Source organism: Drosophila sulfurigaster, chromosome 2R (assembly GCF_023558435.1).
Source record: "Drosophila sulfurigaster albostrigata strain 15112-1811.04 chromosome 2R, ASM2355843v2, whole genome shotgun sequence".
NCBI lineage: Eukaryota > Metazoa > Arthropoda > Insecta > Diptera > Drosophilidae > Drosophila > Drosophila sulfurigaster.
Genome location: NC_084882.1, coordinates 24,812,118 through 24,824,880, shown reverse-complemented (window position 1 = coordinate 24,824,880; position 12,763 = coordinate 24,812,118). Strand labels below are relative to the sequence as shown.

Here is a 12,763-nt window from a genome sequence, read left to right as displayed (position 1 = left end):
TTGTCGCGATCGAATGTTGAGAATGGCTTTCCTTCAGCATATTTCAGCGCATCACTAACATTTCCTGTGAAGTTACTTAAGCTCTTCAATATGAAATTATTGTTGCTATCTAATATTTGAAAGTTGTCATATTGAGCGTATTTAATTTCTCCATCTACACCAACTAAGTGGACGTAAAGTTCTACGGGTTCGGATTGTGTTAGGCTATATATCTTATCCAATCCTAAGAAAAAATCTCCATCTAAAGAGCCAAATCCTCGACGATAAGACACCCAATCCCTATTAAACGTCTCATTTTCACCTATCCGCTGTTGTATAACTATCCATCCATTTCCTGCTGTTTTACTGTTTTACTATCGCAAAGAACATTGAACGGATCAGCATTAGGAACTGTTATTTGATGAATACCCGGATAATTTTCAAAGGGAATACAACTAGAGATAGGATCTTCTTGAGATGACCCAATCAAATTATCAATAGCAGTTTGATATAATTTTTGGGCTTCCTCTTTCTTCACTAACTTTCTCTGAGTGTCCTCTAATTGTAACTGAATTGCTTTCTGGGTTTCTTTCTGCTCGTTAAGTTACACATTTAATTTTTCAATTTCACTATCTTTTTCAATAATATTAGAACTGAGTACTTTTAGTTGACACTCGCACTCTCCCCACTTTTTAACAAGTAAACTGATTCATTTTTTGTTGTATTGTTGATTAGCTTACTAATAATTTCCTTTTGGAAATTGATCTGAGAATGATATTCATTAATGAGAACTTCGTTGGTCCCTTTTTGAGAACCACTCACTGATCGTAATTCACTAACTAGAGACTTAATAATTTCTTGATGAAACAACGTTTCGTTGAACACCTTTAGCTCTCTATCAGTTAAATCACTTCTTTCTGACTCTTTGTTGGTAAGTTGGTAATATTCAAGCAATGGTTTGACAATTTTGAAAGCAACAGAGACTGGCTGCTCTTCCGTTTGTTGTTTGAATGGGAGACTCTAAAATGTATATTAATTACTTTTAGCTGTCACAGTACGAAGTTTCCATGTAGATTCTTACTGCATCTTCAGTTGTCGTGGATGTCAAAGAAATTTCAAACAGTGTGCAAATCAGGGCAACAAGGATTATGAATTTGCCCATATTAAATTTTGTGTCTGCTTTCGATCTATCGAAACTTAACACTAAATGTGTGGTAAAAAAAATATTGCGAATCTAAACTCAAAATATAGTTGATAAGGTCTCAAAGTTAATAAGAATTAGAGGTCTAAAGTTCATTTGGTTGATTAAGTTCATAAAACTTAATCTCTATGAACAGTGAGCAGTTCGCCTATTTTAAAAATTCTAATATTGTTTTTATTTAATTATTTTATTTTTGAACAGTTACGTACACAAACATATGTACATTTCTATCGCGACATTGTGAGCTCCATCATTGTTGGACTGTGATTACGTAAACAATTATTTTGCTGCATGTCTGGACGCATAAATAATTAAAATACTGGCATTAGTTTTGCATGAAGCTCGCATGTTGTCAGCCAAATAGGCGGCGCTTGAAATTTCAATAAGCACTCTAATTGTTTTTTAAGTGTTTTCCACATCGCAAATGAGTCGTAATTGCATAATTCTAATTTGGCGTCAAGTTCTGAGCACCAATAACATGTTCGGGTTCATTTTACGATGCACGTTGCAACGCGTTGCAGCACGTTCAGAGTGGGTGCAATTTTAGAGGCTCAACCCATAACTGAGTTGCCAGCCAGCCTGCCAGCAGTCTAACAAGCTTAATTGAGCAGGAGCTTGCCGTATAAACTTTACGAAATGTGTTCCTGAAAGTTAACACAGGTGGCAAAAAGCACAGGTTAATTTTGAGCTTCAAGGCTTATTTCAGTTTGAATGTGTTCGAAAACTATGTTATTTCTAACAGGCTATAACGTAAATCTCAGTTCAATTCTTAAGTTACTCCGGCTACTGAAGTTCGATTATGTTGCATTTTGACAAATTTGTCGCCTGTTCAAGCAATAACAACATGCAACAAAGTAAGCACGCGGTGGCCATTTGTACATTGTCCGTACTCGAGTGCATTTTAATTTATAAACCCGGCACAATGGAGTTGATCCAGTCAGTATGGACTTGACTTTGAAAGAGAAAGCCGAGAAAAATGGCACATCCTCTTGGAGATTCAAATCCTAAGCTCTCATGGCGTGAGAGGTTCAGAGCATTTTTTGAATACTTAAAAGAATATTGCGGAAATTGTAGCTTAGTTGGATTTTCATACATTGCTAATCAGAAGTGAGTATAATATGAGATTCAAAATTGTTTTACTTTCGTTGAATAATTCTTATAATTAGCTTGCATTGGTCAGAGCGCATCTTCTGGCTGTTGTGTGTGCTTCTGTCAATTGGTGGCGTTTCCTATCTGATTGTTGAGTATCAACAAGACTTTTCTAAACATGCCGTGAGTGTTATCTACGAGAGTATTTCATCATTTGCCCCCATCCGATTTCCCTCAATCAGCGTTTGTCAACTTCCACCGAAGTACGATTTTGGCGGAGGATTTGAGGAATACATTCAGAGGTTTGTCCATTATTGTAACACTGATAATATTGAATAAATATTTTTTAGATTTACTTGCACAGTTTGGGTGTTGGCATAGGTGAGCCTTACAACTTTGATGTGCACTCACAGATGGTCTTCATACTCTTTCCTGATCGATATTCGCCAAATACAATAACGAAGCGTTGCAAACCATACGAAGATTGTGAAGAATGCGCAAAATGTCCAAAGAAAGATTTCCGACTGTTGGCTGAACGAGTAAGAGACATTTTCAGAAACTTAAATTGATATTAACAGTTTTCTCTCATGCACAGTTGGGCTTGAATTGCACTGATATATTCAATTCATGTAGTCTCTCAGGCAAATCTTTTGATTGCTGTCAGTACTTTCTGCCCATGGTGACGCCTTCCGGCACCTGTTTCTTGCTCAACTCACTACAGAATAATTATAAAGGCTCCGAGCACTGGTTTCCCGCAACCCTGGATCGAAATAATCCCCCTGAATTTCACATGTATCTGAAAAGAGCTGCGGTGCTCAGTTTGTTCAATGAGGAGGATCTACCAACTCTTTCATTGCCAGCTGTCACCACCACCGCCTTGTTGGGCATTCACAAGATCTTTAAATTCTACACAGAAGCCTTGGTAAACGATCCCGAAATTGTGGACATTGCACCGGAAGCTCGAGACTGTTATTTTCCTTATGAAGTGCCGCCGTGGAGTGTTCACAAAGCGTATAGTTTTAGTGCCTGCATCAGCGATTGCACCAGATTGGCTCAAATGGACAAATGCAACTGCACGCTTTACATCTTTAATCCGTTTAACGATACACGATTTCCCGACTGTGACTTTGAGGGCTTATTGTGCCTGGAGCGAAATGGTGTGGTCAAACCGAATATTGCTTGGATGATGAAATATCGACATCCAGTGGCAAATTGTGATTGCTTGCCAGCCTGCACAGAGTCCAATATTCAAGCCATCTATTCGCAAGAGCAAATCGAGTAAGTTAGTGACGAGTATTTCTACCTTACATTATTTTTTGACCCGTTTTTAACTATTTAATAGATATCCTGGTGCTAAGGATGCCAATATTACTGTTTCGATGACAATGTGGCCCACTAATCAATTTCATCGCATAGCACTTCGAACTAAGCTCGATATTGTGGTCACACTTGGAGGAATTCTGGGACTGTTTCTCGGAGCCAGCATTCTCAGCGTTATCGAGATTATTTACTACTTTACAATTCGAGCGGTAAACACATATCGTTTCGCACACAGACCAAATTAGAGGAGATCTCAATTATTACATATTTTGTTAACACCAAAAGCATTATTAATAAAGTGCACATTAACTAGTTTAAAGTCTTAAAGTCTGTAAAGTTGTTTTGCAAAATTAAATAATTCTGGTAATGTAGAGCGCTCAGGTCAATCGTGATTCGGCCAACATGTGGCTGCAGTGCGCATTAAAAATGCAGGCCAAGGATGTGGATAAGCACGCTGCCCAAGAGGAAAATCAATGAAAATCACAAACTGTGGAGTCAGCAAAAGACTTTATTTCTCTCTCTCTCTTTTTTTCAATCCTCACTTGCTTTGCAGGCATAATAGAAATTTAATTTGCTGTGAACTATAGCGTGAATAGCCTTTTTTTTAAATTAAGATATTTTTCATATAATATTATATTAGGATATTTACTGCAAGTGTTAAGCAAAAGTCTAATAATAGACTAAACAAATACTATATTTAAAACAAGTAAGAAAGTTACAGTCGAGTGTGCTCGACTGTGAGATAGCTACTACCCATTTTGAATAAAAGCAATATATTTTACGGTATTATTCTCAAAATATACCAAATATACTGCAAAAATACTAAAATATACCAAATAGTATATTTTATATACCAATATAGTACCACATTCAAACTATAACATAGACGGCACAGATTGTCGGCCAAAGCAACTAAGAACTCTAGTAAGTAGGCGTTTTTGCCCATACAAAAGTATTTCTTTAATAACTTCGACAATTTTTATCAGATCGCAACCAAATTTTCAGGAATCGTAACTACTATAGTAATTATAGTATATACCAAAAACTTTAGCTTTAAAATTACGCTTGTTATTCGATTTTTTGATTTGCGGGGTGGAAGTGGGCGGGTCAAAATTTGAAACAAACTTGATCTGCGTGCAAACATAACAAATGCTGTCGAAAATTATAGCTCTATCTCTTATAGTCTCTGAGATCCAGTGTTTCATACGGACAGACGGACATGGCTAGATCGTCTCGGCTGTTGACGCAGATCAAGAATATATATACTTTATAGGGTCGGAGATGCCTCCTTCTACCTGTTACATACATTTGCTGTCGGCACAAAGTTATAATACCCTTCTACCTATGGGTAGCGGGTATAAAATAATTGTATATCGAAGCAAACACAGCAAATGAGGATTAAACAATATTGTAGTGGATTTACCCCATGGTGTGTTTCATTTAGATTGTTTAAATATTTAAATGTATCTACAATAAAAGTACCTAGTTTTAGCGAAATTTCTTAATTTAATGATATTTGCATTAAAAAATCATGATATGGTTTCTTGCTTTTAGCTAAAGGAATTACAATTACAGCAATGCAATTCTAAAATGTGTTTTAACATAAGTTATATTGAACTTAAATTTGGAAAACTTCATTACCGTGGATAGAGAGAACAATGATTGTCTGGATTGTGAAAATAGAATTTTAAATTGAGAGATTGACAACTTAACACATTTGTGTTATGTGTTTTAGCTTTTAAGTACATTAATAAATAATACAAAAAGTTTGACATGTTTACACAGATAAACACGAGTGTCGTTTATTGCTGAACAAAAAGGCAATTAACGAAGTTTTCATTAAGCGACTGCTGCAAATAAATTCTCGCTTTGAGATTATCAGGATTCAGCTGTACTTTGAATAAGTTATAAAAGCAGCACTCTCCTCGAATATAGTTTAGTTTATATTTAACATTGATCAACATTAAGCACAACTTGACAAAGATGGCTTTAGAAAATAATAATTCATCATGGAAAGAAAAGTTAGAAAGATTTATTGACTACATCAAGGAATATTGTTCATCTTGTAGTTTGGTTGGTTTTTCCTATATGGCCAATCATAAGTAAGTATTCTTAAAATTCTTAATTGTGTTTTAATAATTGAAGGAAACAGTTTGCATTTTTCTGAGCGCATATTTTGGCTCATTTGCATTATTGTGTCCATCTTGGGGGTCACGTATTTGATCAACCAGTACAGTGAAGACTTTGCCAATCGGTCAGTTAATGTCGTCTATGAGAGCATATCACCATTTGAGCCCGTAATATATCCAAGCATTAGCGTTTGTCAGCTGCCTTCGGACGTGGGAAATAAACTTTTGAATTATGTACAGAGGTGGGTTAAATATTTTAGAGAGAAAGCATATTTTGAAAGAATTTATGGTACTTACTTTAAGTTTGGGACGAGATTCAACTGACCTCAATGTGCGTGATCATTTGGCATTCATCATATTCCCGGAACGATATTCAGTTCATAAACTAACATCAAACTGTCAAAGTAAAAAACAAATGTGACGACTGTGTGAAATGTCCAACTGATGGTTATCGTCAAGTGGCCTCATGGGTGAACATACAAGTTGACTTACTTAATCTATATCACTTTAAAATTATCTTTCGTCTCTCAGTTCAGCTTAAATTGTTCTGACATCTTTGATGAGTGCAGTTTCAAGGGTGAAAAATTCAATTGCTGCGATTATTTCCTTTCCTTGTGGACACCTTATGGACGCTGTTTCCTGCTCAACTCACTACAGAACAACAATCACAGTTCCCCACATTGGCTGCCAGCATCTTATATTCACAATGAAAAGCAAGAGCTAAAGCTCGAAGTTCATCACGATGTACGAGTGGAAATACTGAACGAGGAAGATATACCAAATCCATCGTTATCTTCTGTTAATTTTGTCAGCATGTTGGGTATGAAGAAAACTATTAAGTTTTACAAAGAAACTCTTGTGAATGACCCTGAGGTTCGAGACATGCCGCCAGAGTCCAGAGATTGCTTATTCGCTGATGAGGTGCCGTCATGGAGTGTCTTCAAGGCATACAGCTATAGTGCATGTATTAGCGACTGCACGAGAATCATTCAAATGGAATATTGCAATTGTTCCCTTTACAATTTTAACCCATTCGACAATAAACAGTTTCCCGATTGTGACTATAAAGGTTATCTATGTGTGGAACAACTTGGACTTATAAGTTCCGATTTCCAAGAACTGAAGAAGTACAAAGGTAAATGCAATTGCTTGCCCTCGTGCACGGAAGCCGATTTGATGGACATTTATTCATCTGAGGAACTCAAGTAAGATGCTTGCAAATTATGTTTTAAAAACTTCTAAAACGTCTGATTCTTTAGTACTCCAGGAAAGCTTACTATAAGCATCTCGATGTCTATTGCACCAGAGTATCAATTTCGGCGACAAGTGCTACGCACAAAATTGGATGTTATTGTATCCTTGGGCGGCATATTGGGACTTTTCCTTGGTGCCAGCATCCTCAGCATTATCGAGTTTATCTACTATTTTACATTTCGTGCAGTTAATAATTTCAGAAATTAATTTAGATGTTCAAATATTTAAAAAGTCAAAAGCTCATATTTACTCACGTTTACATATTTTGTAGTGCACCAATTTCTTGCAACAATATTAAATCAACTTATTGCTTAATTTAAAATGAACTTAACATGAGATTTGAGCCTCAGAAAGATAAGATATACATACATATCTGAATAATTGTAAGTACGTCGTGTGGGGAGATGTATTTTAACGAAATGTATTAACCCGGAATTGATATTCTTATTTGCTTGACTGACTGCAGTGCACATTAAATATGTACGTAGTTGTGGCATTCTGGAGCCAACAAAGGATGCGGCATGTTGATATGCATGGCAGCTCTCCAAAGTGTGAGATGAAATCAATGAAACAACCAGCTTTGCCGGGCTATCCTTTATCTGTCAGCTTGTATATCCATTTTCCTTGTTTCTGCCTCTCCTTTTGGGTCGTTGCAGCCTTAATACGAATTTCATTTGCTGTGTTTTCAGTATTTAAGATGCAGCAATAATGAAAATGGTCCCAAAAGCAGACACAGAAAAAGTGAAAACATTAATTCTTGTTGCTTTGACCCTTTTCTTTGTGGGTCACTAAAAACAATGGTTAATTAGTAATGCCACGAAATGGTCAACTGAGTGTTGTAGGAATTTTAAAGTGCTGCAGGGTATACTTCTATGCATACGGAGTCGGACTGCACCTCAATTTGTAGAAATTTGAGCTCAGATTATTATCAAATAATCAATTTAACAATCATGTATCCGAGATTACTGAAAGTTGATTTGCTTAAATTACAGTGTATGCGAATGTTAGCAGAGAAAAGTGTAAATTCTTTAAATTCACACCAAAGCCACAAAGTCATAAATAATAATCTCGCCGTTTCATTTTTTATATACTGTGTTTTGCATTGTTTTCTTTTTTATTTGCTTTATTCTTTGCCATTTGGCTGGGGATTCCATTTCATTTCATTTTCCTTTTCGTTTGGCCCTTTGCTTGGCGCGCATTCAAAGTCTTATTCATATTCATTGTGCATTTGTTCTCGCATTCGGAGGTGTTGGCGTATTTATGCCGGAAATCCCTCTTATTCACTCAAAAACGTTTGTCTACAAAAGAAGGAAAGTAAAAAATGAAAACGTCGTCGCAGAGAAAGTGTAACTCGGCAAAGGCAGCGAAAAAAACTATAGAGGGCAACAAAGTGAGGTCCAGCTCAACTTTTTAGGGATGTGCTGTCAACTTTGTAAAGTTGTTGCTCCTGTTGTACTTGTCTGCCGTATCATTTATCAAGCTCAGCGCAAAAAAAAACGAAGAACGAAAAAGAACATTTTTGTCATGTTAAACTGTCAGAGTGCGCATTTAGTCATTACTTACATTTTGCTAGCTTTGTAGTCCACGCTCACTCCCTCTCGTCCTATCTATCTCTCTTACTGCATATCTCTGTCTCGCTCTGTCCTTCGTGGTATGTCAGTCACTTGGCTTGTCATACACACACATGCAAATGCAGTTGACGCACACTGACACACCTACGCATGTCACACGCTTGCAAAATGTAATTAAAAGTTACCATGCAAGTCTGCGGTCGAGTTTCGCTTTCATTATCATGTTCGTTTCCGTTTCCTTTTCCGTTTCTGCTTCTACTTCTGCTCTGCTTCTGCTCTGCTTCTTTGCCTCGCTTAGCATAACGCTTAAAAGTATGCAACACATTAATGAATCGCCCCAATGCCATTTATCAAACTCGGACAGGCGTCGCCAATGTTAATTATTTTGTTTTATTACTCTACGAACCATTCCATTTTGTGAATTTCACTGTGATTTGTTCGAAACAGAAATATGAGCACGGCATGTGGCTTCAACTGAAAAGTTCATAAATTGTGGTCAAGCGACATATCAAAAGCAAATATGTAATTACATTGCAAATATGGTTGGAAAATAAGTGATTCATTGCTTATGTTAAACTTCGACCCCTTAAAGCGTAACAATAGTTAGTGTTGGAAGATGGAAATAGAGAGTAAGCAAATTCAAACGCAATTGCCAATTGCCAAAGAAACACTCGAGCTGGGGAAATGTAAATGGCAATAGGAAACGGAAACTATTTTTCAATTACCTTTTTCGCACGCACGTTTGCTTAGCATTTTACCTTTGTGAAAGACTTTGCCTTAGCAGTTTGTCTGCATCGCAATGAGCGTCTACGTTCGACGCTTTGGTCACAAATTAGCATTTGAGTTCTATAAGAATCGTGAATTGTCAATTCATTAAATGATAATTTGCACTCAATTAAATGTGAATAATAAGTATAACAAATATTATAAATTTCATAATCTTTTGTTATATAGACAAATAATTAACTAAGCTGATCTTTTCGATTAAAGTGTATTGTTCTATTCATGCTTTCATAACTTTAGCCTAGATCAGTTTGAAAGGGAATCTAGATTTCGTTTTAATTCAAGTGCCTTAAGACATGCCGTTTTCCTTTTCCGTTTTCCTCTCATTTCAATGCATGACTGTTGCAATACCTTTCTCATACTCGTGTGCGTTATTCGTATACTAAGTGTATGTAGTTAGCAGTTTTTCAATCAACTTGGCGCATACATTTGCACACATACACTCATTCCATGCAGGGAAAGAGAGAGAGAGAGAGAAAGAGGGAGATGGAATACAGATACAACAGCAGCCCAGTTTGCGTTAACAATTGCCTTTTACTGCACTTTTTTAAATTTCCTCTAAGCGGAAATCTATTTAAATTGAATTCTATTCTTCGGCTGGCAATTCATGCTCGAGGGGTGGGGGAGAGAGATGCATTTTCGTCTCAGTTTGAGTTTGAGGATACAGCTGCCTTCACAACTTCTGCTTCTTCTTCTTCTTCTTAGCTTTTTCTAGTTGGTCGTCTCCTTATGCAACTGCAGTGAGAAAAGTTTTCACAGCGCACTTCACGCATTGGGAATTATATTAAATCCTTGGCTGGCATTTCCATTTCAATGGATAATCATTATGAGTGTAGCTACAGACGGCACTAGCTCATGTCCTTGTTGTTGCTATTTGCTATAGTTGTTGCTATGACAGCAGCCATTTTGTTGCAAACACACACATGCAGATACGCAAATACATGTGCACACAGAAGGAGAGAGATTCATAAAGATATTTATGCATATTATGCATTTTTCACACATTTGTGTTGCATTTGATTGTGTTTGCCATCTGCATTGTAGGTGTAAATACTTGCCTCTGGCATCTCGCATTGTTGCACAACAGCTCGTATGAGTAATATTTATTCACGCTCAGCTTTTGTCTGCCTTGTTACACACACATGCACACACGCAAGTGCAACCAAGTTGAGTGAAGCATTCAACATATGCCAGGCATAAACATAAGCAGGAAATTCATTTTTCATTTGTTTGTTCAAAGTTCTGAGTTCTGAGTTCTGAGCTGTGCCATAAAGATGCTGTTGGATCGTAGCTGGCGGCGGCTGCTGCTGCTGTTGCTGTGGCGTTTGTTATATGAATATTCATCATACGCCAGCGTGACCGAGCAGAGCACTTATTATGCTCAAATTAAGGCACCGTTTTCGGGGCATACATGAATACGAATATGTTCATGAAGGTCTCTAACCCTGGCCCAGCACAGCCTAGCCGAAAAAAAACGCCACACACACACGCTCACAAAAAATTTTTGCCCAAGCAAGTGCCAAAGGAAAATTTGAAATTCCAACTAGGAAAAGTTGAGTGAGAAGAAAAAAAGCCAAGAATGCAATGCAATTTACTCGCTGCCAGACAGTTCGACGGCCTTTCCCAAGCGTCCAGCGCACCATAAAACATCAGCTGCTTAACGCACGGCATTTTGTAGATTTATGCCTTGAAAATTGTTGCACACACATAGTACCTAAGACGACCAAGCAATTTTAAGTCATATCTGAAGTGAGGCTAAAGTTGTTTTGGCAACTATTTTGTGGGCTCGTCCTTGTTGTTGTACACAGAACAGTTGCACAGTTGGCTCTACTTGTGGTCACAGAATTTAATGGATATGGGGTGAAATAAAATGAATGACTTGGCAGCATTTAGTTTCTTCCAGCAGATCGATGCCAAACATTTTTCAGCATGAAAGATTCAATAAACGGCTCAGAAGATATGATATATAAAGATCTTAAATGTGAATCAATTTAAATACGGTATCAATACACTTAAACTTAAGGAAGTTTAACAAATACCATTCTCTATTGCTACATTAAGTTGTTCGCCTCAGAGAAATATCGAAGAGATAAGCAAGACAAAAAAACGAGCTGTAAGTCGGTGTAAAGTCAAGTCTTATCGGCTGACTATTAACGCAACAATCCAAAAAAAAGCCAAGTTAAGACCAAGTGAGCGAACACGTGGCCAACGCTGGTGACTGTCGGCATTATCAGTGAGAGTCCTGGCCCATCATCAGCAGCAGCAGCAGGTTGTAAACTACAAGACAGAGCGATTCAAATCCAAACGAAATAACCACGACAAATGTTTGCACATGCTTACCTTGTGCCATAAACCAGAGTAGAGCGGCAAAAAAACAGGAGACAGGAGAGAACCACACAAATCCCTAGCAGGCGACAGACTAAAGTTGGCTGTCGTCTGTCGAGCCGTCTACGAGCAACATTGGCCAATGTCATCCTGACATTTAAGTTGCGCAAAAAGTTGAGCGCATGAATATAAAGGCAAAAGTGGTTTTTAGGCCTTAAATTGGTTGTCCAATTTATGCGTTCCCTCGGGTAAAAGGCCAGACAAGACGAGACGAGAGCAGAGACCAGAATCTGAGACATGAGAACTGCGAACTGAGACAAGCACAAGTATAGTATCCAATGAAAGAGTAGTGTCTGCAAAATGTTGCGACTGATATTGGTGATATTATGCCCATCCCCTTTTATGCTGCTTTTGCCGACCTCTTGAAGTGGTAACAAGTAAGCAACATTTCTCATGGCCAGACTGCTGATAGCTGCCACGGTCGACGATGTCTACTGCGATGCGCTTACAAAACTTTTGGGATTAGAAATGATTTCTTATGGTTTCTTTTTACTCCACAACCGGGCAGAGCCGAGCAGACCAGTTTCTGCCTGCCATTGCCGTTTGATTTATGCTGACATCCTGTGGTTGCTCTCTATGTTGTTGTAGCTGTAACTGTAGCCGTAGCTGCTGCTTTCGCGCCGACAACGTTCGATTGCCGTGCCCAAGTGCACGCCTCAATGGTCAGGTGGTTGGCCGGCAAAAACCTAACCAAACATTTCTTGGCAAACACTTGGCCATTTTTCATGGGGTTCATTTCATTTGAGTTGCTTTTTATTGCAAAGCAGCAGGTCACAGTGGTCGCAGTTACATCAAAACAGATGTAAATTCGAATCAAAACGGATCTTGAAAGATCTTACAATAAATAAATACGCTATTGAGCTGATCAACCTTTGAAATAAAATAATTATTCAATAGCTTAGTTATTTTGCTTAATTATTATTTAGCTTGTGTATTTTTTATTATCATTTATGTAAAATGTTTCTTGGCGCACTGTGCGTTGAACTTCCAGTTAAGTTTTACGGGGCGTTTGCTGGCACTGCGAGTGCCTCGGAATTTGTCACACAACAACG

The 12,763-nt window shown here is 37.7% G+C and overlaps 2 protein-coding genes across 3 annotated transcripts; both read left to right on the top strand.

The window, feature by feature from the left end:
- Positions 1 to 1,735: 1,735 nt before the first annotated feature.
- LOC133838288 (sodium channel protein Nach) lies at positions 1,736 to 3,863 on the top strand. The gene is made up of 6 exons (XM_062269355.1): positions 1,736 to 1,856; positions 1,923 to 2,287; positions 2,347 to 2,571; positions 2,634 to 2,808; positions 2,865 to 3,547; positions 3,612 to 3,863. The coding sequence occupies exons 2-6, from the start codon at positions 2,157 to 2,159 to the stop codon at positions 3,832 to 3,834; spliced, it is 1,437 nt and encodes a 478-aa protein (XP_062125339.1). The 5' UTR covers positions 1,736 to 1,856; positions 1,923 to 2,156; the 3' UTR covers positions 3,835 to 3,863.
- A 2,162-nt stretch (positions 3,864 to 6,025) lies between these two features.
- On the top strand, positions 6,026 to 7,256 carry LOC133838728 (sodium channel protein Nach-like). Of its 2 annotated transcripts, XM_062269949.1 has the most exons (3): positions 6,026 to 6,188; positions 6,250 to 6,923; positions 6,978 to 7,256. In XM_062269949.1, exons 2-3 carry the CDS (start codon positions 6,532 to 6,534, stop codon positions 7,177 to 7,179), a joined length of 594 nt encoding a protein of 197 aa, XP_062125933.1. In that variant the 5' UTR covers positions 6,026 to 6,188; positions 6,250 to 6,531; the 3' UTR covers positions 7,180 to 7,256. The 2 variants fall into 2 exon arrangements, with proteins under 2 accessions (XP_062125933.1, XP_062125934.1); XM_062269950.1 differs by having other exon boundaries at positions 6,026 to 6,923.
- Positions 7,257 to 12,763: the final 5,507 nt, after the last annotated feature.